This window comes from Cucurbita moschata, unplaced genomic scaffold, assembly GCF_002738365.1.
Source record: "Cucurbita moschata cultivar Rifu unplaced genomic scaffold, Cmos_1.0 Cmo_Scf00011, whole genome shotgun sequence".
Classification (NCBI taxonomy): domain Eukaryota; kingdom Viridiplantae; phylum Streptophyta; class Magnoliopsida; order Cucurbitales; family Cucurbitaceae; genus Cucurbita; species Cucurbita moschata.
Window position 1 is genome coordinate 5,379,961 of NW_019268527.1, and position 24,858 is coordinate 5,404,818.

The window sequence follows — 24,858 nt, forward strand, 5'->3', positions numbered from 1 at the left end:
AACTCGAAGGGAGGTGGATTGTGGGATTCCACATTGATTGGAGATGAGAACGAGTGTCGTTGGCCCCGAAGGGGGGGGTGAATTTTGGGATCCCACGTTGATTAAAGAGAGAAACAAGTGCCACGAAAACGCTGGGCCTTGAAGGGGATGTGGATTGTGAGATCTCACACTGATTGGGGAAGAGAACGAAACATTATTTATAAAGGTGTGAAAACCTCTCCCTTGCAGACGCGTTTTAAAAACTTTAATTCAGCGAACGACAAACTTACACGGGGAAGTATCACTAACTACTTCCCTAACTTTGTCATGTATGTAAACAATACTATAAATGAAATTATGAAAACTTTTCTCTTAAAAAAAAAAAAAAAGTGAAGTTCCAAAACTAAGGAGATTTAGGAGAAGAAAGTTGTGTTGTCAAAAGTGAAACTTGGCTCCATTTCAAGCTCACCAGATGGGAAGTCTAAGCCAAGAGTTTGAGAGTTCACACCTGAAGTTGGTGATGAAAATATCTCAGGTAACTCAGATTTGTTTGGCTGCAACTCTAACTTTTGATTCCCAATAAATCCTTCACTCATCTCACTTGAGGACCCAGAGAAATAGCTCACCCCAGAACCACACCTTGTTGTGGACAAAAACGAAGGCGAAAACTCTGTAAAGTTCATGTCGACGGTTGATGTCGACTCGATGCGGTCTGCAGCCTCGTAACTTGATGTGGGATCGTAGCTAAACGGTGAGAACAATATTGGTTCATGAACTGTGTCAAGGTTTTCCGTTATGATTCTTAAGGATGCCCATGAGTTCAAGAGAGCATCAGGTGATGTTTGTTGGCTTTGCACCAAATTTTGATCAATTCTACGGTTTTGTTGCTGAAACTCTGGTGCTGCAGGTGTAGTACCAAGGTTGGACACTTGGCTGCAAGTATGGTTTCCCCGATACGTGATTTTGAAGATAGTCGGATCGTCGTCGGAACGTTGAACTTGTTTGGTTGCAACACAACCTTGGAGGTTCCTATGTGTGCATCGGTAATAGCCTCTGCATATGAACAACGCACATAGTTGCTTCAAACCAATAACATGAGTATAGCTCAACTGGTTAAGAAATATACCATCGACCTTCAATCAAAAGTTATACCTGGGATGTTTGGCACCAAAAATCCCTTTTTGACCGTATTTTCTCCAAGAAAAGCCATCATCAAGAGAGCCTTCAAGGGCCATTCCTGGAGTAACTTGGAATTTCAGTGTCCAAGTTGGAAGAATGTTCCTACAATTATATGCATAACTGTCTCAAAAGCTATGAAAATTTAACAATAGTTCTGATAAAAAGTGTTTTTTCTTTGTTCAAATCAGTTACCTTTTACGAGAAGCAGCATTTGTTTGGGCAATATGGTCAGAGTCTTCACTCCTTGGACTTGCGTTAAGAGAGGAAGGAGATTTAGTTGAAGAGAGCAATGACAGCGCCTTCTCATATGAAGATAAAATCTTCTGAACCAATAATTCTCCACCATCATACGAAGAAGAAGAAGAAGCAGCAGCCATGGATGAAGTTGAAGGTCTCACATTGAGATGAACTCGGAGTTGCCTCGCAAACTCCTTCCCTTTAAGCAGCTCATTTTGAAGATTCTTCCGCTCCCATTCCCCCAAGTTCTCCATTTCCAAAAGTGGGAATCAAAGTTCTGAAATTTGCTGAAGAATAGAAGGCAAGGCAGCCAGAAAATACACAAAAAAACTAACACAACTCTACCTTAAATATACACATAATGTAGCTTTAAACCAAACAGGGTGCTTCAAAGGAAGCTAACAAACCAAAGAATGGTGTAAAGAAGCAAAGACTTGAAGTGGGGTCTGAGAAAAAGTAGGCAAGAAGGAGTTTTTACACTTGAATTTGCACAACTTTTGGGTGATCAAAGGAAACAAAAGTTGGGGATGAATGGGCAAAGGAAGTGTGAATTGCGAAGGTCTGATGAAGGAGGAGGAAGAAGATGGAGGGCAATTTAAAAAAAAAGTTTGAGAATCTTTTTGAAGCCAATGGAAACGAAGGGGAGATAGTTTGACTTAGATGAGTTTTCTTCAAAAGGAGACGAGTCTTCGGTCGTAGATACATTCCCTATAAATTGGTTTGAGAGATTAAGTCCAATTTTGACCGATTCCACTTTTGAAACACAAAGGGAAATTAAACTTACAAAGGAGACTTACTGATTTGTGTTAGAAACAGATTGTCCGTCAACTTTCATGGTAGAGCCCACGAACAAAGTACATCATTTGCTCCGACACTTTAGTCACTATGAATACACATTTGAAGCTCACAAGACATGACTACGTTAAGATAGAGACATGACTCTACATGGTAGAAATAACAAAACCTCTACACTTACATGATATTATCCAAGCTCCCTTAGCTTTGGTTTTGATTTTGGTTTTTCTAAAAGTTTGAATATTATTTATTTATAAACGAATTTATTGCTTAAAAGTAATAAGAAAACAAATACAGTTTGAAAAAATTAAATAGTTATTAAGTTAGAAAAATAATTGAATGGTTGGGGTTTTAAGCAACGTGTAGAGCTCGAAACCAACGCAAAATTTGGGTTAAAACTCCAAAGCCAATTAGAACCACACGTCTTTCACTTACATCATCCATTAACTTTCCCAAAAATATATTCTCCTCCACTCCTCAGCTGCCACGTAATTCACCCTCTGCTCCAACACCGCCACGTCACCCTGGCAATTCTAGTCCACTTTCCTTTCCCTACCGTGCTGCTTTCTTCACCGTGGATTGATCACAAGGCCCTGCTATCACAGTCCATTTCTGTCGACTAAAAAGTGAGATTGTTTTGTGGACACAAAAATTCATGTATTTAGTAGACTGTCATTTTAAGCTTGTTCCCTCTGATTCTGGGAGCCCCAAAGGAAATATTGAAGGAAAACAAAATTGTGCTTTACCTTTGTCTTTGAAGGTTTGTGTTTCTCAACTTGGATTTCTTTTTCTGTTTGTATTAGTTGAATCTTTGAAGAATCTTGTTGTTCTTTGTGGGAAAATCGGGTAACTCCTTCAAAAAAGTGCTTTTAGGTGCAAATGGTTGAACTTTTGTGTGTTTTTTATCAATGTCTTTCAGTTTAGGATCCCCCACAACAAACCCACATGAATAAACAAGTAAAGTTTCAAGCTTTGTAATCCTACCTGCTTGAAGTTACTTGTAAGGAAAATGTTTGTAGCCATGTCCTAAACTTGAAAAATGGTAGCTATTTCTATAGGTGGATGCACCGATAGGGATGCTTCTAAGATTTATTCTAACCACTTGTTTGATGAATTGCCCATGAAGGAGAATGAAGATTTTTGGCCAATGCATTCTTGAAGTACAGGATTAGAGTGATAAGAGATACATTTACCATTTATTTGCAGGTTGCAGGAGCTTCTATATTGATTTCTTTTGCTGTTCTGAAGGCTACTTGGTATGGGAGTTGTGACCGTTTCAAGCTCTGCAGCACGATCTCCTCTTCGGCTGGGTGCAATATTCTCCAATCACAATTTGTCGAAAAGACCATCGATTGTCGCTTTTAAAGTGGATAAGCACACTGACACTACTCTGGTCTCACCTCACGAGCAAGTGATCCTGCCTGTGGAGAGTAATAGCAGAAACCAGAAAAGATCAGGAAAAACAAGCAAATCTTTGAAGAGAGTTAAAGCTGTCTTTATTGATGAAGCTACTCCCTGCACTTTGGATGTGGATTACTATGAGGCTGCTGCTAAACTTGAAAACATATTCAAGCTTAGCTCTGTGACAGAGGATACCGATGTGGAATGTGAAGATGGCAGACCGAAAAGACGCCAGCAAAGGAGGAAAAAACCAGACAAGAGACCAAGTGATGGCATAGTCAGGAACCATACTAGGAGGATTAAGCGACTAGATCTAGACAAGAGGATAGCATTGAAAAGTAACAAGGAGGGCAAAGCAACTCCTTCATTAAGGAAACAAAAAGATACCGTAAGTGAAGCTGATGAAACTGATGATCTTGTTAGAAACTACCCTGCGTCAACTGATATGGCAAGTTTGGACTGGAAAAAAATGAAGATTCCTCCTGTTCTTAGTTCATCAGAGCATACCCGTTTGTTCAAGTTGGTTCAACCAATGAAGGTGAGGCTTAGGAATTCTGATGTTGTAAACAAATTTGAATGAAACTTTGAAAAGTTATCATTCTTGTTCACTGCCAAATAACGTTTTCCTCTGTTAGGAACTTATTCAAGTACAAGAAGAGCTGCAGAAAGAGTTGGGAAGAGAACCAACTGAAGGAGAATTGGTCGATGCAACAAATATGAATGTAATTCAAGTGAGGAGGCAACTGGAGGTTGGTCGTGCTGCCAGAAACAATCTCATCAAGGTAAGAGTGGCTTCCTTCCACAATTAAAGCATTATTGCTTCAGGCTTCTGTGATAACACGTCAGAAATCTAATGGCATACAAGAATGTGACCAAGTTGTAATGGACTCATGTCATAAGAGTACTGTTAAATGTGAAAAGGGTGGAACTAATGGTTAGATTTTACATCTGTTGCAGCATAATCTCCGCCTTGTACTGTTTGTGATCAACAAATACTTTGAAGATTTTGCAAGTGGCCCAAAATTTCAAGACCTTTGTCAAGCAGGTGTCAAGGGACTCATGACAGCAATCGACCGCTTTGAGCCAAAGAGGAGATTCCGGCTATCAACTTATGCTTTATTTTGGATAAGACATGCTATTATTCGGTCGATAACTCTCTCAAGCTTCACACGTGTCTCATTTGGACTCGACTCGGTTGGTTCTTATTCCACTTTGGATTTTTCATTCCTTCATTTTCTGTAATGGAAATGGATTGCCTGCGTTCATTAATCATCACTATGCTTTTCTTCATCACATCATACTGTTGTTGCTGTATGCTGAACAACCAAAGAAGTTGTCACCCTAAACAGAGAAGATACAAAGAGCAATAGAATAAGGGAATATGTAGACTTTGAAGGAAACCTAAAGTTTCATATTGAGAGCATGATCTTGACATCTCTAAGATTCTAGCCACTGTCTAAAGGGGAAGGAAGTTTCTCTTTCCATCTAGTTGTAATTCAAAGAAGCAAGTTTACCACTCTAAGTTTAGAAGCTCTGCATTTGAACAAACTGAAATAGCAAAAAATCACGCTAGAGTAGCTGGATACTCAAGGAAGCAAGCCATAAATCATCTCGCGATCATTTGTGGTAGACTGCAAGAGTTTTTGAGAGATTCATATTCACATCAATTAAACAGTTGAATAGAATCTGTTCACTTTGTTATGTTTTGAATCTAAAACATCGTCTAAACGATACTTGGTGCACATGATGGCATGGATTATTGAGATTGGACCTTTACTTAGTGCAGGTAAGAGTTGATATTCAAAGAGCTAAACTTGAGTTATCATGTGAGCATCATAGATTACCAACAGAGGAAGAGATTATTGCAAAAGTTGGCATCTCGCCTGAGAGGTACCTAGAAGTAATGAGGGCTATAAAACCAGTTTACTCTCTCCATTCTAGGCACTCGACTACATCAGAAGAGTTTATCAATGCGATCACTGATGTAGAAAGTACTGGAGGTGACAACCAGCGGCAACCAGCTCTTCTGAGGCTTGCTCTTGACGATGTGGTAATGTCTCCGTTCAAATCTTGCAGCATGTCCCTTTCCCCCCCAAACCACTACGTTAATCTTCTTTGCTTGGCTTTTGAACATAGCCGGAGATATATATCATCTTTGCTTCCATGATTTAACTTGTGAAATACATTTGGTAAAATGTCTTCTCATCACGAATGCTTGGTTAAAGGCATCTTAGCAGTATGGCACACACTGCTTTGCTTGTTTTAGATGCAACTCATTTGCTCCGCACTACACTTATTTGTCCAAAATCAACGTAAAAGTAGTCTATTTGTAACAACCAAGGCCACCGTTAGTAGATATTGTCCTCTTTGGGCTTTCTCTTATGGGCTTCCCCTTAAGGTTTTAAAACGCGTGTACTATAGAAAGGTTTTCACACCCTTATAAGGAATGTTTCGTTCCCCTCTCCAACCAATGTGGGATCTCACAATCCACCCCCTTGGGGGCCCAACGTCCTCGTTGGCACACTATTCGGTGCCTGGCTCTGATACCTGTCTCTAACATACGCGTTTTAAAATCTTGAAGGGAAGCCCTTGAAGGGAAATCACAAAGAGGACAATATCTGCTAGCTTCGGGCTCGGGCTGTTAGACTGTTAGACTTGCATGGACTTTCCTTTTGGTAGATTTCGTAGGCATTCCTGACTTGGGATTACTTTGAACTCAAATGGTTCTTCATATCAGTGGATAGTAGCTGTCCTTTCTGCTGCATCATTTGATGGGATGCTTAGAAATGCCGTATTCTGCTGATATTTATAATTCTTGATGACCTGATCCTAGAACTTTCTTCCAGCTTGATTCTCTTAAGCCAAAGGAGAGCTTGGTGATCAGACAAAGATACGGTCTCGACGGGAAAGGAAACCGAACATTAGGTGAGATAGCAGGAAATCTAAATATTTCAAGAGAGATGGTGCGGAAGCACGAAGTTAAAGCTCTGATGAAGCTCAAACATCCTGCAAGAGTGGATTACCTTCGTCGGCATTTAATCTGAATCGATGAGAACCTCATGCTTTGTTTCAATGATCTTGTACTCTGCACAATTTCTTATGGCCAAAACATCTCAAGGAGCAAGAGATTTGTACCATATATTTGTAACTATGATTCATATTTTGCAGTACATTCAATTGGCAGATCTGCTACTTGTAGGCACAAGGGAGTTTGATAGGAGAAGAACAGCAGTTAAAACACAGGAATGGTTGTACCTTTGTATACATATATGTGATAAAAATATCTTATACTGTTTATAAATTACACCCTTTTGACTGTTTTCCAAGTTTTTTTTTCTGCAAAAAGGATTCATAGGAAGAAAGAAACTCCTTTATCTATCAGTATCAGAAGGAAAATGGACACGAATGATTTAATCCGTTGAACTATGCTCATATGGATGAATAGACACATTTGAAATGACAAAGGCTAGTTGGATAAAGACTAAAAGTAATCATATGGAATAATTTTTCAAACAGCAAAATCCATGTTCATCTTTACTTCAAGTCTCACTTTTTTGCTCCAAAGCCACAACTTTGAGTGTTGTCTCCATCTGCACATCTTCATCTTGTTCCTTTTCTTTCCCTCTCGAACCAAATTTATGGCTTTCATCTCTTAGTTACCAATACAGTTCCCATTTGGAATTTTCTTGCCTTTCCTAATGGGGATTTCATTTCTTTCCCCTAAGAATTCAGCGGTTTCTAATTTGAAGACATCATAATTAAAGACATTGGTAGTTAAGTATCAGAACTAGGATTTGGATGTTCAGGAATAGACTTAAAACTAAGTTCATTTTCATGGAATAGCTTAATACTTTCTGTTACATCTCATGAATTAGATTTATGTTCAAACCTATATGCTCTATGTCTGATAAATTAAAGTAATAGTCAAAACCATTAAAAATATTAAATTCACTATAACCTAACACATTGATTGGAAATTGTGAAAGTCAAACCATTATGATCAAATTTACTTCTTATAGAAGACAAAACTATGATGAATGGTTTACCTTAGCATTGGAGTGGTGACTTATTCTAACAATTCCAAAGGACTTTGGATTTAATGAAGAGAAATTATTGGAGGAAGTTGCATAGTAGTTTTATATTGGACTTTGGATTTAATGAAGAGAAATTATTGGAGGAAGTTGCATAGTAGTTTTATATGGTCGGATGTAGGAGAGAAATTGTGAGATCCTACATTGGTTCGAGAGGAGAACGAAGCATTCCTTGTAAGGGTGTAAAACCTCTTCCTAGTAGACGTGTTCAAAAATCGTGAGGCTGAAGGTGATACGTAACGGGCCAAAACAGACAATATCTATTAGAAATCGTGAGGCTGAAGGTGATACGTAACGGGCCAAGACAGACCATATCTATTAGCGGTGGGCTTAGGCTATTACAAATGGTATCAAAGCTAGACACCGAGCAATGTGCCAGCGAGGACACTAGGCCTCCAAGGAGGATGGATTGTGAGATCCCACATCAATTGCAAAAGAGAACGAAACATTCTTTATAAGAGTGTGGAAACCACTCCCTAATAGACACGTTTTAAAACCGTGAGGTTGATGACAATACGTAACAGGCTAAAACAAACAATATTTGTTAGTGGTGGGCAAACAATATTTGTTAGTGGTGGGTTTGAGCTGTTACAAATGGTAGCAGAGTCAGACACTGAGCAGTGTGCCAACGAGGATAAAACATTCCTTATAAGGGTGTGGAAACCTCTCCCCCAAATGCGTTTTATAACCGCGAGGCTGACGATGACACATAACGAGCCAAAGCAGACAATATCTATTGGCGATGGACTTAGCCTATTATAGAAATTAAAGACATGACAGCACCCCACTTTATTCACAAGGCAATTATAATCCCAACATAAGTCTACTTTAGATGATAAACCAGACGATTCTAAATCGACCATCAACTTGATTGTTACTTAAATGATGCTTGATTAGCTAACAAACATGGAGATGGTGATAAACTCGGCCAACATTACGTGAAAAATAGAATTTCCACCAACAAACAGACAATGCTTAAAATCCAAATATGGTTTGTCCCAGTTTGACTGTCTGAAACTAGTAACCAAAATAATTAAGGAGTGTACTCATAATGCCTCTTCGTGTGTACAACCATAAATCCTACACTACCTAACCAAAATCCTGGACACTAGAGAAGAATAACTTCTATACGTCTTATTCATGAATGGGTGTTGAATTCCTTTATAAAGACATGAGGTGCTTCAGCCACGGAAGACAGCAGCCTATAATTCAAAGACAATTAACCAGCAAAGGGAACAAGTGTGAAATGTGTATATGAGAGTAGTACTACTGCCAATCTTGGTGCGTAATATCACAGCAAATCTTGCCCCCACCATTCTCCATTCAATCTTTAAAGTTCGCTTAAACCATAGGCTCAGTCCAATCCTGAATAGCAAGCCGTTCTGAGACATCAGCAAGAGATTTGAGATTGCATTTGATTAACGTCTCTACAACGAAGCAAGTCTCATCCTTTGTGTTTCCTTCAGGAGTGTCCACCACAAATGACTCAACCACAAGAGTCCCTGGCCTTCCATCTATGATCTCTGAATGGAGGGAAATTATTGAAGAGTAGTTCTGAAAGAAAAAGGAAGAAGAAAGTTGGTTGGATTATGCATCATAAGGACCAATAATCAGCACAAGGTATTCTTCGAATAAACGTTTCACCATGCCCTATCTCATTAGACAACTTCTATCAACAAAGGGTGACGATTAGTTTCAATAAGAGAGGCCTTCCCATTGTAGCGGCAAATGTTCAAATTCCTACTCGAATATGCCCTCCCCAATCCTGAAAATGGATTGTCCGTCTGATTTGAATTAAAAACAGCCTAAGCCGGTAAAGTGATACATCAAGGATGTCCAAAGAATTGAATTGGAGAATTTCATCCTCTGTTAAGAACACATGCAATTACCCAAGCTTGATCCATCCATCAGTTAACCAAATTATTCTCAGTTAGGCGCTCTAGAGTTCCCCCAGAATTTAACCACACCCAGAAGAGTTTTTAGAACTATAAACTATATATAAGATTTGGTAGACAATGCAACTTGTGAATGCGACTAATGCGTGAAAACAATTTAAAATTGAGAATAAGTATTTGTGTGGCAATACCCCATCTAAGTAAATAGCAATCAGGCAATGGAAAAAGAGAAACTTACCCTAAGCCTGTGATCACCACCAACTATCCTGATGCTAAGAATATGTTTGTCATCATCAAGAAGTTCCAACCTTTCGGTGCTTGTGGTGGCAGGGAGCCCAGACTTGACATCAACTTCTCTGAGACTTCCAATCTCAAGATTCCCCTGCACTACACACCTGCTTATAAATGGCTTGTATTTTTGGGGCTGGTCAAATCTTCTCACCAAAGACCAAACCTGATGAGAACTAAATTAGAACGTGGATGTCGCCAAATAAATCAGATGCACGTGATAGAACTCTCAAAATAACCACATTTCGAAAAATATGATAGTGCAGTTCTATAGTAGTAGAAAATTGATTTCCATGTCGATAAAATTTTGATTTTTCTCCAAGTTTCATTTCATTTTTTTTTAAATTATGAGTACTATAAGCTAGTCATTCACCTTGACATACACATTTCCAGAGACCTTATATGCGTACTATTGTCCAATGAAGTGAAAAATGTAAATAATCCACTAAGCCTTCCAAGTTAGTGCCAATATCCAAAGAAAGATTGGCAGAATACTTGGGACTGTGTATATATATATATGTATATAATTTTCGCAACATAGTTGGCCAAACAGCCCAACTACAGACTACAAAAACAAGTAAACAAGACATAGATCTATGGTTGCCAGTTTTTGATAAAAAGAGATGGGCAACAATTTAGGAAGTGAAGGGAGGAAAGTGTTGAATATATATTGAAAAGGTAAGGTTTTTCTTAATCCAAGAGATCAATTCTTTTTTGGGGTTTAGTGATTTAACAAGACTAAACAATAAACTAAATGCTTACAATTACTGTCTAGTACTCTGCAGAAACAGAGATCAGCACTAAATAGAATTGATTATTATATTTCATACACGAAACAACAAGCCAATGGAAATACCCCATAGATCTCTGGTAAACGCTGCGACAAAGAAAACGCACTAAAAAAAATTGAAGGGCCCAAATTTTGAGGCTGAAAACACCGAACAAAGAGTTATAGTCCGATCCACCAAGGATTATCCTCTTCAGAATTTACAAATATGGACGTCAAAGAATGATAGAGAGAAGAAACGTATGTGGCTCATGTAAAACCCATACCCCAGGAACACAAATTTCACATATGAAACAACCATATGAAAAGAGAGATAGATAAATGAAAGAAATCATACAAGGGGAACAGGAGCTTTGATGCGCTTGATGAGCACGGAGCTGCACTGATTCTCAGCAGGCTCGTGGCTGTGATGCCTCCGAATGCACTCCCTCTCCAAGCTGCTGAATCCACCGCTACCACTCATTTTTTAAAAACTAAGCTGAGGTAGAACAAAAAGGCAGAAACCAAGAGAAGCTCAAACCTAAAGAGGGCTCATGGTAAACAATCGGGAACAGAGTGGAAATGGCAGTCCGTCCGTGTCATCTGAGGTTAGAAAGCGGAGGGCGGATCGGAATTGAGGCGGAGGTCAGATGACCGGAGATGAGAAAACGACGGGGAAAAGTGTGGTGATTGAGTTGCCTGGTGCATAGGGAAGCAGACAAGAAATAACCTCAAGTTTCTCTATCATCCTCTCATATCATCTCATCTCATCTCATCTCATCCCTTAAAAACATATAATAAAACCAAACAGCAAAAAGTTGAAATATTTATTATTATAAGATGAGAGCCATAAAATCTTGTGATAATTTATTGTTCTTCTCCCCAATTATTTATTTATTTATTTATTTATCCTTTTATCCACATTAAAAGAAAACCCTAAATTTACTTTTATTAAACAAAACTCAGCATAGAAAAAAGGTTAATGGATTTAAAAAAAAAAAATATTTTAAACAGAATTAAATTAAATGTGACAAAGCTAATAATTCAATAAAAATCAAAGTTACATCATTTATTTATTTATTGCTGTTGATTGAGTTGCCATTTTCAAATATGATGTTTGAGATCATTTTGTTTCAAGTTTTACCCTTCTTTAACAAGAAGATCTTAATAGTTGGTTGGTTTTGCCTTCCTCAAGGGGAGGGGCATCTTTGATATTTTGTACATGGAAGGTATATCCATAATCTTTTACATATTTTTTAATTTACTCCTATAAACTAAAATAAATAAATAAAAATCCAATAAAATAATTGTTAAATTTTGTTCATTTAAGCTAATATTTTTAATAATATATTTGGACTGAAAAGAAATGAATTTGGTAGACGGATGAGTCAAATTTCTTGGTTTGAGTTTCTCGAGTGAAGAAGCATTTCACTTCATGTTTAAGAAGTTCCCTTCCCTTCCCTTGCCTCCCTTCCCTTCCCTTCCCTTCCCTTCCCTTCCCTTATTTTGGAGTTATTTTGGAGTGCATGCCATCAGTAAAAGAAAAGAAAAGAAAAGAAAAGAAAAGAAAAGAAAAGAAAAGAAAAGAAAAGAAAAGAAAAGAAAAAGAACAGCAAAGAGAAGAAAAGAAGGAAGGAAGAAGATGTGAATTGGAGGAATTTGAAGGAGTGATAATGGTAGGCTTCGGCTGAAAGTTGGGTTTCTTGGAAGGAACAAAGTGCCAAAAGAAAATACGGCTTCTCTCTTCTCATCTCTCATTTTCAACCAATCACAATGGATGCCTAAGCAATTCCACAATCCAGTTTTTTGACCGCTAACCCCAAATAATACCCAATACCAACCACCCTCCTTCACTTTTGTACTCTTTCCCCCATTTCTCAACTCCATGCATCATTATGTTCTAACCCAAACTCTTTCATTGGTCCTTTTAAAACCCTCTGATCATTCTAACCAATACCCTTCCGAACCCTTTCTAGGGACCAACAACAAGCTGTCTACTCCAAAACCTCAAACTTATCCACAGCACCCATAAGTTTAATATCAATTATTCTAAAAAATAATGAACCCCTTTATATATCTACCAGCATAGCATAGTGTAGTTTAGTGAGTCTGGGCATCAATTACCATGCCATGCTAAAGGTGGTGGTTCAATATCTAACTCCAATAGTTCCTTTTAACTCAAAAAGAATACGTGTGTATACTATTTGCATGTGGAAGCAACCCTAACCTAACTCGGGGTCGGGGTTTATGGATGGGTTTGGAACAAAAATAGTGAAACCATCTACTAAAGTTAATTTGAAATATCTCCTTGTATACAGAAAAGAGGCAGGCGAATATCATTCTCATAAGAAATGAGTGGAAGCATTTCTCACCAATTTGAGTAAAAGCCTACTCATCTAAAAAGCTTAACCCCCCATGTTCTTGTGTTCAGAAACTAAGTTGTGAGATTCCCAAGTTCCTAGAGTTACAGAGAACCCGTGTTGTGTGTGGAGTGAAGTACCTTCCTATCTTTGTATCACAACTCTATAGCCTATCTCAAACAAAATACCTTCCAACAAGCTACAAAACAAGTCAATTCCAAAGTTCGTACCTGTTTTTCCCAAAAACATCTGCCCAATCTGTTCTGCTCTGAGTCTCAAATTAGATTCTCAAAATAAAAGCAATCAATTATTTTAGTTTGACGATTGCTTCAAAAATCAGCTGATGAGAATCTTCTACAAAAGGAATGTTTATTGATTTTAACAACACAGAAGTTGCTTCCAAAGCAATTGGATGCAGCTTTAAACGGGCTTTAAGTAAAGAATCTCAATTTTTCTAAACTATCATCCCCGCTGCCATGTCCACTAAAATTGAAAACATCACAGACCCTAATATGATTATAGAATGCAACCGCATATTCCATGAACATTTGTTTCATTCCAAAAAGTGTTCTAGCATACAACAATAAATCACAAGCTAAAGTACACGAGGAGTATAATAAACTTCAAACTTAGTGTCGAGGATTGTTGGGAGGGAGTCCCACAATAACTAATTTAAGGAATGATCATGAGTTTATAAGTTTATAAGTAAAGAGTACATCTTCATTGGTACGAGGCCTTTTGGGGAAACTAAAAGCACGAGAGCTTATGTTTAAAGTGGACAATATCATATTATTGGGGAGGTCTGTGATTTATAACATGGTATCAAAGTCATGCTCTTAATTTAGCCATGTCAATAAAATCCTCAAATGTCGAACAAAGAAGTTGGGACCCTCGAAAGTGTAGTCAAAAGTGACTGAAGTGTCGAACAAATGGTGTACTTTGTTCGATGGCTCCAAAGAAAGAAGTCGAGCCTCAATTAAGGGGAGGCTGTTCGAGGGCTCTATAGGCCTCAGGAGAGGCTCTATGGTGTACTTTATTCGAGGGGAGGATTGTTGGGAGGGAGTCCCACGTTGACTAATTGAAGGGATGATCATGGGTTTATAAGTAAGGAATACATCTGCATTGGTATAAGGTTTTTTGGAGAAACCAAAAGCAAAACCATGAGAGCTTATGCTCAAAGTGGATAATATCATATCATTGTGGAGATATGTGATTCATTTAAAGTGGCTCAAGTTGAAACAAAACCAACCGAATCACCTAGCTCCATCAGAGATGATATCACTCCATTGTTCTTCATAAACATACTACCAATGAAATTTTTTCTAATAAGAAAAATATCTGTATCAACCAAAGTGCAGAGCAAGTGGAAACCTCCAAAGGTCTTTTATCTTTTGAAATCAGAACATGAGTAGAAAATAAGTGAGATGGGCCATCCAAGCACAAGTTTTAAGACCGAAAGAAACCCATTTCTATTCGCTAAGACGGAATCGAATAACCAAGGAGTTCCCAAAATACTTCTTCCAATAAACTAAAATACCATGAAAGGAACTGACGTTTTTCAATTTGTTGGAAAAGTCTCGTCAAAAGAAAGCTCCAATCCTAGGAGTTTAAAAAGAAAAATCTCGTAGATCTCACAATTTTTCTGCCAAATGCAAAACAATTACAGAAACATAAAAGGTTCTCTTCTGAGGTAGAAGACACTTGCAAGCTACATTCAGTTATCTACAAAAGAGTTTATGCAGAAAGGAATAATAGCGTTTTATATGTAAAGAAAAACCCACAGAAAGAATCTAAACCATCAGAACAGCTTTATGCAGAACCAGGGATTCCACCAATATCTATCATTGTTTAAACTTGCTTTTCAGCCAGCAAAATATCACTTCATTGGATTAAAAATGAAGCAAAATAAAGAAAACAATCATTTTCCATGGCAAATAACAGAACAATTCATCTACATTTCCTCACACAAAGCATCTTCTCTTAAAAAAAAAATGGTTTATCCCTTGGTCTAAAAAGTGATAGATACCCAATCAACAGCATAAAGGGGGCTGGCTAAAGGATACTATTCTCTTCTTTCTTTTGGTTTTTGTCCTTTTACCCTTTGATTTTCATATTTGCTATGGCCTCATATCCTGTCAAAGAGTAGGCCAAATCATACGAAAAATAGAATATTCTGTTCACGCAAGGAAATAGATTACTCCGACTATTCATTCGGAAGAAGTACGTAAACTAGAAACGCAAACGCAAAATCCCATCCCATCCCTTCCCTTCCTCCTCTATCACACACACACACACAGTTCAAGACCATTTTCATCTCTGCTTCATTTCCAAAACCCATTCCCAATACTTTTCAACCTATCGACCAATTAAATGGATTACTTGCATCAGAAACAAAGTCGATTCGTCTCTTATCAGTTACCTCGCAATATGTCGCTTCTCTGCAGAGTGTTGCTGTGAAAGATCCACAAACTCCTTTGTCCAAAAATGAGAAGTGATGATTGATTGAGCGGTAGCTTTTATCCCTGATCATCTAATTGTTTGCTTGGTTGATGAGAAAAATTTATGGAGATGGGTTTCATTTTTTTTTTTTTTTTTTTTTCTCTAGATGAGAATCGTTACAATTGGCGCGTAGATTTACAGGCGAATTATAAAGCTATGAACATGGAGATCCATCGCTAGCCCCCAGGTTAAATAGGGCTGACTCACTGGCAAAATTTTAAATGGACCTTACGGCACAAAGCCCATATTTTTCTGCAAAATCAAGAAAATATTAAGTGAAAACAAGAACAATAATAGCTAATTTTAAAGTCATGTTTGTTCAGTTAATCCATTTCAAACTCTTTTACATTACTTACAATATTGCTTTCGATTACATTTTTTAAGGCTTTTTCTAACCCCATACTCACAAATGATTGGTGGTTGTTTGTGCCACCGGTGTCCCAAGTTTTAATTGATTGGGTTGCACGAGGGCAAGAGTAAGTGAAGCATAAACAACAAAAATTATAATCTTAACACCAAAATGAGAGGAGAAAAAGAAAGAGTTGTTTAAAACTAGATTCATTTGTTCTGCCTCAGTTTACAGACAGACAGCAAACAAATATGAGGAATAAACAGTTAAACAAGATTGGGAAAAACAAATAACATAATACCAATGAATTAACAAATCAAAGCTAGCCCTTTTTGCACACCCATTCGCTGCAGGTGCAGAATTAGCAGGCCATATCCAAGTTTTCTCTTCTTTTTTTCTCTCTCTAGAAAAAGAATCTACACTGAGCAATACAAAATGCTTAGTCGGCAGCAGGATCTGCATTATCATGATGAAACTTCACCACAATGCACGTTATATTGTCAGCGCTACCACGGGTAAATGCTGCTTCGGTTAGCTTCCGAGCAGCTGCCTCGGGTTCTTCTTCCTTCCCTGCAACTAGTACTGCATCCTGCATAGCAAATGTATGTTGATATGTGCTGATCACGCCATCTAGAGAATCTTGGATATGTGGGATTATGAAGCGAGCATACCTCGTTGCGCACCACATCCCAAAGACCATCGCTTGCGAGAATAAGCAACTCGACGTCCTTGTCTACTTCAAGATCCTGGTGAGTATGGTGGGCAGTTTTAGTAAACCATGACAAGCTTTACCAAACAAAACATAAAACTAGAAAAGAATCCCACTGATGAGCATTTGAAACAATAAATTCTCATAAAACCTTCAAAGATTCTAAAAGGTTATAAACTATTAACATAAATTTCATTCATCAAAGACTTTCTTCTTCCACATATCCATTATTAGTCTAACGACACCTGAATATCAGGATCTGCAACAACAAACTGCTTCAACATCTTGTTACCGAAAGCGCGGGACATTGCTAACACACCTCCTACCCTCCAAGTGCCTGACAACAGAAAATGAATAAGAATTATAGCAGATAACCTTCAAATACAGTAGCTAAAGGCATTACATTTTTTCTAGAAGATGGTCAGAAGAAACTACGACTTGAGAAATTTAAATTGCTGTAAACAGTAATAATACTCAGGCAACCAATAGATAATTATCAAGGAAAGCATTCCTACTTCCCTGAAATCATTTTACTTCTATAGTTGTTAATACGAACAGGACCTCTGTTTAAACATATTTTAGCCTTTGGTACTCTAGCTTTCCATAAGGAGTTTAAATAAGATGGTGGAACTTTGCCTATATACATAAGTTAACCAACAGGGATATCAGTTCTTAACATTTTTAGCAAAACCATTATGAAAATCTTACCAGCCCACATGACAACACCCCCGGCCTTTTCAATTCTCCGCCGCTCGTCAGTTCTATTTGGTTTGTGGTCCTCAGAAAGAGGGATTGCTGCCGAGCAGGATGAAGATAAGTTTCAAGTTCCCATATGAAAATAAGCATATGAAATAAAGGTTGTAGTTATATTGTAATCATTATGATTTGTTCAACTTTGATCATCTTTATCATTAGCTTTTACTATAAACTATCATGGTCAAGAGTCTAGATTTTCTACCTTACATTAAAACAAAAGGGTAAGAAAACAAGAAAAAGTAAGCAAATAATACCTTCACCCCCTTTTGAAATTATAGCACGCGAATCGCCAACATTGGCAACATAGAGATGATTGCCAACTAGCAAAGCTGTTGAAGCAGTGGAGCCATCGTCCCTTGAAGTTTCTTTTTCCAAACTTAAAAATTCAGCATCGGTCCGTTGATATGTTTCACCTGGGAAGTGACAGAAGAAACTTTTGAAGCCGAGTACAAAATAACAAGGAATCTAATGTCATATATATATTTTTTTCAGTAGAAAACAATGCAACGTAAACAAAGAACATGAAGCTTAAAGATCCCGTGTTCTTACACCTGTGGGCAGCTAAAATACAATCATCATATAAACCTAATTAATATATCTTCATATACAAATGAATGGTGCATAAGGGAAATGAAACACACTGATAGCTACTTTGGTATCCATCAAAAATTTTGGGTGCTTCATCAGATTCTCGAAGAGATGGTCTTTCAAAAACTCTGCGGCACGAGATCCACCATGGCCTGAAACCACATTAAAAGGACTAATTATTTGTACAATGTATAATATTGTCAGATATCTATGGTAGCATCTATAATTTAATTGCTCAACATCAATGATGCAATAAAAATACTAATCTCTCGTATTGATTCAACTCAAGCGCCAAAATTGATTACGAAATATGTCTTGGATATATGAAGCCTAAACTTGGAGTAGTTTGCAAGAATCTGAAATCTCGAACTTTCTAATCTTCAATCACTAAGTGAAACTTAACACCTACATCCCAACAACATATCACCAAGAAATCGGAAAGGTTAAAATTTACTAAATCTAACACCTACATCATGCCACTGTAACAATGGTTGGAGAGTCTAACCATCAAAGATGCCAAAAAGGCAAACCGTTTGACCATCAACCTTCGACATTTTAATATCGAAGAAATCTTCCATGGTTGCCCTCTTCCCCCTGATACTTGAATACCCCCAACTAAGTTTCCCATCGTCACTGCAGATCAAACAAAAACATAAAAGATTTAAGCACATATCTCATTGGAATAGGCTGTTTGATAGGCTAGGTGCAAACTTCAATAACCAGATCAAAGCATTGTCTTCTAGACATCTTCATAAGATCAGAATAACAATTCAGCAACATAACTTTAAATAAAAAGACGTAAGGTTCATTCAAATGAATCCATTCAGACCTTTTCCACCCTCCACTGGCATAGCCACCATCTTCATTTTTCTCTGGATGCTTATCAACAATCGGCCTGCGATTTTCAGATGCACCCGTATCGACCATCATCATGAGACTCGTTCTATATTCACGCTTCCAGGTGTGAACAAATCCAAGATTTGAAGGCAAGCTCCTCCAGATATTGTTGATTTGAACCCTTCGGTTGATTATTCCTACATGTCCAGCCCAAGAAATCACATTCCTGATATTGTAGCTGCATACCATCTAATCCAGCAACTGCACAATCACATCACTACAATTATCAATCAAACATTCAAAACCAATAACAAAGAACAGATGCAGCAAACTAAATCCTCGCATTGTGAAGAATTAAACATTCAAAATCTCGAGTTCTCTTGCAGATTCTTGATATCAGAATGATAGCGAACTCTGAGGAAAAGGGAAAAAACAATTTTTTTTTTTTTTTAAAAAAAAACAAGACTCTGACTCTAATGGTCTCCAATCACACACGCCATGGACCATAAAACATTACCCTCCGGCATGATCAATCCCAAATAACGCCTACCAAAAACTAAGTCCATGAAACTCAATAAAAACGAAATGGGTCGGGGAAAAATGATTACATCCGTTCTATTCATCCACCACCCTCGATTCACACGAGCTATTTAGGCATCAAAACATCAAAAACATTCAGAAAATGATTGTGGGGGGGGGGTCGTCAATCCAAATAAACACGATATAAACAAGTCACTCTCAGACAAAATCGATACAGATTATGTACAAAATAAGGGAAATTCTGGGGAAAATAGAAAGGTTTGAGGCTAGATCAAGAGGGTTGAGGGGAAAAGTAGATGGGGGAAGATGAAAACGATGATTCCATCTGAGAAATTGAGGTGGAAAACAGGAGATGGGATGAATATACTTACTCGGGGTAGAAAATGGAAAAATCGGGGCAGAATAGGGTGCTACAAGGAAACAAAAATGGGATAAACAACAGAGAGGAGATATATGGGGAAGGAGAGAGAAGGTGGTGGCTTTTCGAAGCATTGGCACCGAAGAATAGCCAGGTGCGCGCCCCTAATGCTCTTTTCCGCCTCCCCTGTTTTTTTCTATTATTTTCATGGATATCTCTTTTCTTTCATTGTCCAACTCCTTTTTACTCCAATAATTGAATGGTTTTCAAACCTTCTCCTTCCTTCCTTTTCTTACTTGCTTTTCACCACAATGCTTCTTCATCTAGGAACAATTTTGTGCTTCTTCATTTAGAGCCATTTATGAACAATTTTGTCCCACCTATCACAATGAATACCATGAATAAAATACTAATTATCATCTATTTTAGTGTTAATCCATGTCATTTTCTAAGATACCAAAAGTCTAACTTAAAATACTAATGGGAGTATAGTTTAAATGAGGGTTATATTTTCAAATTTTATTTTTTAAGGTTATGTATATATATATATATATAACTTTTAAAGGTTTAAACACAATATATATATATATATATATATTTTGAGGAGAAGCATTCATAGGATTTGGGACGCGGGAAGCTTGTCGTTTACCATAAAAGAAAAACCGACGTATCGTTTGGGAACAAAATAAATACAATATTTTTGTTGACGTCAGGCACTTTCATGTCGTCTCTCACGTTGACAAATCCGAAGAATACGAAGTCAAAGCTCCCCAAACCCACCTTCTCCGACCTTAGCCGCGGGACCCAATTGCACCCCATTTCTCATTTCCGATCATCTCACAGTCACACCCTCTTTGGGTTGAGTAGTCAATTTTCTGAAGAATATTTTTTCATTCATAATGGCAGCTCGGACTTTCCATGGAAGTTTTATACCTTGTTTCTGGGTTCTACGAACAACAACAAGAACTTCAACGAGAGAGTGGGCGTTTTCTTTAATTTCTTACTGTTCCCTTTGGTGGGTATGGTTGATTTTTCGTGCCTCACGAACTTCCCTCATTTGGGTAATGAGTTTTTGTTCTGATTATTTCCTTTTTGTTTTGTCGTTTTGATTTTTGAAGTTGGTTTTGAATTAGATGCCTGGTGATCTTACTGTTACTGTGGAAAATCTTCCTGAGTTTCCTTTGTGTGATTTTGTGGTTTTCTATTGCTTTTTATAATATGATGTAAGCAGTGGAGTTTATGCTTTTATGCAGACGACTTGGTATGGATGTCTATGAGACTCAGAAACCTCCTTATCCAACTGGATTCTTATTGGGTTACTGAATTTTGTCTGCCCCTTTTTGATTGTGTGCTTGTTTTTATGAGCTGGTTTGAGTGCATGTTTATGATTTTGATGAAGTTGATGCTCATAGCTTTATTGAGGGTAGCGAAATCTGATTTCACGTTTTCAATCTTTTCAACTATTGGGTTACTTGGATCTGACCTTGATCATCCTGATTTTTAATCAATTTGCTACTGGTCAGGTTTCAAGATCCAAGGCCAAAGAAAACTGGTGGAGTGGAGTTTCGTAGTGGATGAGTAAATGAACTCAGCTCTCCTCAGAGGGTTGGCATCTAGTTCTCATGGAATTAGAGGAATTGAGAAGTCATTGAAATCTTCTTCTTGTAATAATCTCATGCCGCAAGGCTTGCGCTCCGGGAAGAGAATTCTTGATCCACAAGGGCCTTTTCTTCAAAGTTGGAACAAGATATTTGTGCTGTCTTGTGTGGTTGCTGTTTCATTGGATCCTCTGTTCTTTTATGTTCCTGTGATTGATAATAGAAACAAGTGTCTTAGGTTAGATGAGAAAGTGGAGACTGTAGCCTGTATATTGCGATTGTTTACAGATTTATTCTATGTCGTGCATATCGTTTTTCAGTTTCGTACAGGATTTATCGCTCCCTCTTCCCGAGTGTTTGGAAGAGGTGTTTTAATAGAAGATTCTTGGGCAATAGCAATGAGGTATCTGTCATCATACTTTCTAATTGACATATTCTCAGTCCTCCCACTTCCACAGGTGAGGAATGTTTCTTGGGACACAAGAGTACGCCTACTCTACTGTTAATTTGTCAGTAGCTTTTGCCAAGGGAATTCTTCATTCATGCATCTGTTTGATTCCATCATTTTTCCCTTTTCTATCATAAAATGGTTTAAACAAATTGTCAGGTCCTAGTTTTCGAACGCTAATTGCAATGATTCAGCATCAATTCATTATTACTTGTATTTTTAGTTCTGTGTAAACAACAAGTTTTATTGGAAAGTTGTAGGAATTGTGGTTCCACTTATTTCAAGGTTGCTAGTGCAATGTTCAGCTCTTCGATTTTGATACGTGAACTGTCCTGCTTTATTTTATTTTTTTTAATGTGCCTAGGTGATGATTCTGATAAACATCCATAAAATTAGAGGTTTGAGATCGTGGAATACAGAGAACTTGCTGAAACTTGCTGTATTATGTCAATTTGTGCCAAGGTTTCTTCGAATCTATCCTCTGTATAAAGAAGTTACAAGGACCTCTGGCATACTCATTGAAACAGCTTGGGCAGGAGCTGCATTTAATCTCTTTCTCTACATGCTAGCCAGTCATGTTAGTTTTCTCCTCTGCTCCTTGGGTGCTTAATGGAATGTTTTCATGGAATCTTGGGTTTATTTGAAAAAGAAATAGCCAAAGTAGAGGAATAGTTGTGCATGCTACCATTTGCATTTGATTATGTGAGATCCCACATCGGTTGGAGAGGAGAACGAAGCATTCTTTATAAGGGTGTGGAAACCTCTCCCTAGCATGTACCTTTTAAAAACCTTGAGAGGAAACCTGGACTTGGGCTGTTACAGATTCCTTGACCTCGAGTGTGCTAAATGAACTATAGTATTTTTACTAATTATATTCACACCTTTAGTTCATCCCTGTGTTGCAGTGACATTTTTCTTATCTTCTTTGTGTGTTTTTGTTCCTAGGTATTTGGGTCAATCTGGTACTTATGTTCCGTAGAACGAGAAGCCCAATGCTGGCATGATGCTTGTAGCAAACATCCTGGCTGTAACCTTACTTCCTTGTATTGTGGCTACAATTACAGTCATGAAGGAAACCTATTCCTCAATGCTTCTTGTCCAATCGAAAAGCCAAATGTAGGAATCTTTAACTTTGGAATATTCCTTCAAGCCCTTCAATCTGATATTGGGGAATCACACTTTCCCAAGAAGTTTCTTCACTGCTTTTGGTGGGGCTTAAGGAATCTAAGGTATGCTGTCCACTGTCCTTCTTGGTTACTCTTTCTGATTGAGAGATCTGCTATAAATTTACGAACATCCTCGGGAACGTGTTTTTATATTCATATTACGTGATTCCTGTTGCTTTCTCTGTATACTTTTTTAGTTGAAGGTCTTGGGCTTATAGTTGTGCCTACCTTGTACCTAGTCCACTGCAGGCTGCCCTGAGTTTTATACAATTTTGTGCTTGTCTAAGCTGCTCTTGATTCAATTGGCTTAGATAGCAGATGAAAGTTATGCTAAATGATTAGAGCTCACATAAAAGTTCACTCAATTTAGTAGTTTTTGCATACTAATTTTTCCATTTAGTGTTGAAGTAGTTTTCTGGACACATGTACTTCTCTCTTGGATGCAGCGCTTTGGGTCAAAATCTCACTACAAGTACTTGCAAATGGGAAAACTGCTTTGCCATTTTGATTTGCATCTCTGGCCTAGTGTTGTTTGCGTCTCTCCTTGGCAACCTGCAGGTTGGTACAGCCTATTCTTGCTGCTTGTTACTCATCTTTGGCTGCCATAGAATCGCTTTTCTTTACATGAATTATGAACTGTTGAGCAACATAGATGTACTTGTTATATAAGCCTATGCAGTGTTTGATACATATTTTACATTGTTATGTATGAAATCTTGTGCAATTCCTTCTTAGAACGAGAAGTCTCTCTGTGTGAAACTTGCTTTCGAGCAGATGTGTTGGCGATCCACAAAGACAAGGGTGGAGGAGATGAGAGTGAGAAGGAGAGATGTCGAACAATGGATGTCACATCGTTTACTCCCGGAGAATATAAGGGAGCGAGTTCGAAGGTATGAACATTACATGTGGCAGGATACCAGAGGCGCTGATGAACATAATCTGCTGCATAATCTGCCTAAAGACCTCCATAGAGATATTAAGCGCCATCTTTGCTTGGTTTTGCTTATGCGAGTGAGTTTTCTTTTGTTTTGTTCTATGATCACTTTTGGAGAAATACTAGCTTGGTTAAGCATCCACCGTAGGAAAAGATGGATAGACAACGGTCATAAACGATCACTAGCTCGGTTACACACTTATTGCAAGCTTAACTTTTTTAATTGATTCTGATGATTTATGTACATTTTCCATTAAGGTTCCAATGTTTGAAAAGATGGATGACCAATTGTTGGATGCAATGTGTGCACGTCTAAAGCCCGTGTTGTACACAGAAGAAAGCTGCATTGTTCGGGAAGGCGATCCAGTCGATGAGATGCTCTTCATCATGCGAGGCAAGCTCTTAACCACGACTACAAATGGAGGGAGAACTGGTTTCTTCAACTCTGATATCCTCATGGCTGGTGATTTCTGTGGAGAAGAGTTACTGACTTGGGGTCTAGACCCTCATTCCTCAACCAATCTCCCCATTTCAACTCGAACCGTTCGGTCGCTCACAGAAGTCGAAGCATTTGCCTTTAAACCCGACGACTTGAAAATTGTAGCCACTCAATACCGTAGGCTTCACAGCAAGCAGCTGCGCCAGATTTTCAGATTTTACTCACAGCAATGGAGAACCTGGGCAGCTTGTTTCTTACAAGCAGCATGGAGGTGGCATCAAAGAAAGAAGCTCAGGGAGTGTGTGAAGGAAGAAGAGAGTAGGTTGAAAGTCGTACTGGCTTCCATCGACGAGCGGTCACCGAGTTTAGGCGCCACCATTTATGCATCTAGATTTGCAGCCAACATGCTTCGGGCGAGGAGGCGAAACAGTTGTAGGAAAGCTAGGATGTCCATGCTGCTTCAGAAGCCAGCAGAGGGTGATTTTAGCTTGGAAGACAATAACTCTTAACCATACTGTTAAAAAGATGATACTTGCGTTTGTTGTTTATGACTTCATTTTGAACATCTTCCATTCATTTTGTAATGATCAAAACCCATTTTCCAAATATCATATGAAGCCTCCCCTAACACCTTTTTGTATGTGGC

General features: G+C 38.1%; 5 protein-coding genes and 1 long non-coding RNA gene across 12 annotated transcripts; 2 read left to right on the forward strand and 4 right to left on the reverse strand.

Annotated features, from left to right (window-relative positions):
• Window positions 1–392: 392 nt before the first annotated feature.
• Window positions 393–1,730, reverse strand: LOC111449503 (probable WRKY transcription factor 53). Its single transcript, XM_023089415.1, has 3 exons — window positions 1,351–1,730; window positions 1,132–1,260; window positions 393–1,032 (listed from the first exon to the last, which is right to left on the reverse strand). The coding sequence occupies exons 1-3, from the start codon at window positions 1,647–1,649 to the stop codon at window positions 393–395; spliced, it is 1,068 nt and encodes a 355-aa protein (XP_022945183.1). The 5' UTR covers window positions 1,650–1,730.
• A 1,009-nt stretch (window positions 1,731–2,739) lies between these two features.
• LOC111449507 (RNA polymerase sigma factor sigE, chloroplastic/mitochondrial-like) lies at window positions 2,740–6,895 on the forward strand. 3 transcript variants are annotated; one of them, XM_023089422.1, is made up of 6 exons: window positions 2,740–2,950; window positions 3,439–4,129; window positions 4,227–4,373; window positions 4,549–4,785; window positions 5,378–5,641; window positions 6,438–6,895. In XM_023089422.1, exons 2-6 carry the CDS (start codon window positions 3,449–3,451, stop codon window positions 6,633–6,635), a joined length of 1,527 nt encoding a protein of 508 aa, XP_022945190.1. In that variant the 5' UTR covers window positions 2,740–2,950; window positions 3,439–3,448; the 3' UTR covers window positions 6,636–6,895. The 3 variants fall into 3 exon arrangements, with proteins under 3 accessions (XP_022945190.1, XP_022945189.1, XP_022945188.1); XM_023089421.1 differs by having other exon boundaries at window positions 2,741–2,950; window positions 3,404–4,129; XM_023089420.1 differs by having other exon boundaries at window positions 2,742–2,950; window positions 3,397–4,129.
• Window positions 6,896–8,595: 1,700 nt separating this feature from the next.
• LOC111450024 (abscisic acid receptor PYL8-like) lies at window positions 8,596–11,427 on the reverse strand. The gene is made up of 3 exons (XM_023090162.1): window positions 10,990–11,427; window positions 9,816–10,031; window positions 8,596–9,236 (listed from the first exon to the last, which is right to left on the reverse strand). The coding sequence occupies exons 1-3, from the start codon at window positions 11,113–11,115 to the stop codon at window positions 9,024–9,026; spliced, it is 555 nt and encodes a 184-aa protein (XP_022945930.1). The 5' UTR covers window positions 11,116–11,427; the 3' UTR covers window positions 8,596–9,023.
• Window positions 11,428–14,835: 3,408 nt separating this feature from the next.
• LOC111450025 lies at window positions 14,836–15,669 on the reverse strand. The gene is made up of 2 exons (XR_002711751.1): window positions 15,411–15,669; window positions 14,836–15,123 (listed from the first exon to the last, which is right to left on the reverse strand). It is a non-coding gene; the product is annotated as an uncharacterized LOC111450025 (long non-coding RNA).
• Window positions 15,670–16,011: 342 nt separating this feature from the next.
• LOC111450023 (probable protein phosphatase 2C 76) lies at window positions 16,012–19,805 on the reverse strand. 2 transcript variants are annotated; one of them, XM_023090161.1, is made up of 9 exons: window positions 19,338–19,628; window positions 18,722–18,990; window positions 18,398–18,525; window positions 17,946–18,044; window positions 17,559–17,717; window positions 17,257–17,343; window positions 16,794–16,885; window positions 16,511–16,585; window positions 16,012–16,428 (listed from the first exon to the last, which is right to left on the reverse strand). In XM_023090161.1, the coding sequence occupies exons 2-9, from the start codon at window positions 18,976–18,978 to the stop codon at window positions 16,279–16,281; spliced, it is 1,047 nt and encodes a 348-aa protein (XP_022945929.1). In that variant the 5' UTR covers window positions 18,979–18,990; window positions 19,338–19,628; the 3' UTR covers window positions 16,012–16,278. The 2 variants fall into 2 exon arrangements, with proteins under 2 accessions (XP_022945929.1, XP_022945928.1); XM_023090160.1 differs by lacking the exon at window positions 19,338–19,628 and adding an exon at window positions 19,641–19,805 and having other exon boundaries at window positions 16,015–16,428.
• A 566-nt stretch (window positions 19,806–20,371) lies between these two features.
• LOC111450020 (cyclic nucleotide-gated ion channel 1-like) lies at window positions 20,372–24,818 on the forward strand. Of its 4 annotated transcripts, none has more exons than XM_023090153.1 (7): window positions 20,372–20,688; window positions 21,151–21,683; window positions 22,038–22,250; window positions 22,619–22,902; window positions 23,286–23,397; window positions 23,575–23,850; window positions 24,032–24,818. In XM_023090153.1, exons 2-7 carry the CDS (start codon window positions 21,210–21,212, stop codon window positions 24,719–24,721), a joined length of 2,049 nt encoding a protein of 682 aa, XP_022945921.1. In that variant the 5' UTR covers window positions 20,372–20,688; window positions 21,151–21,209; the 3' UTR covers window positions 24,722–24,818. The 4 variants fall into 4 exon arrangements, with proteins under 4 accessions (XP_022945921.1, XP_022945924.1, XP_022945922.1 ...); XM_023090156.1 differs by having other exon boundaries at window positions 20,373–20,688; window positions 23,614–23,850; XM_023090154.1 differs by lacking the exon at window positions 20,372–20,688 and adding an exon at window positions 20,784–21,050.
• The last annotated feature ends 40 nt before the right edge of the window (window positions 24,819–24,858 follow it).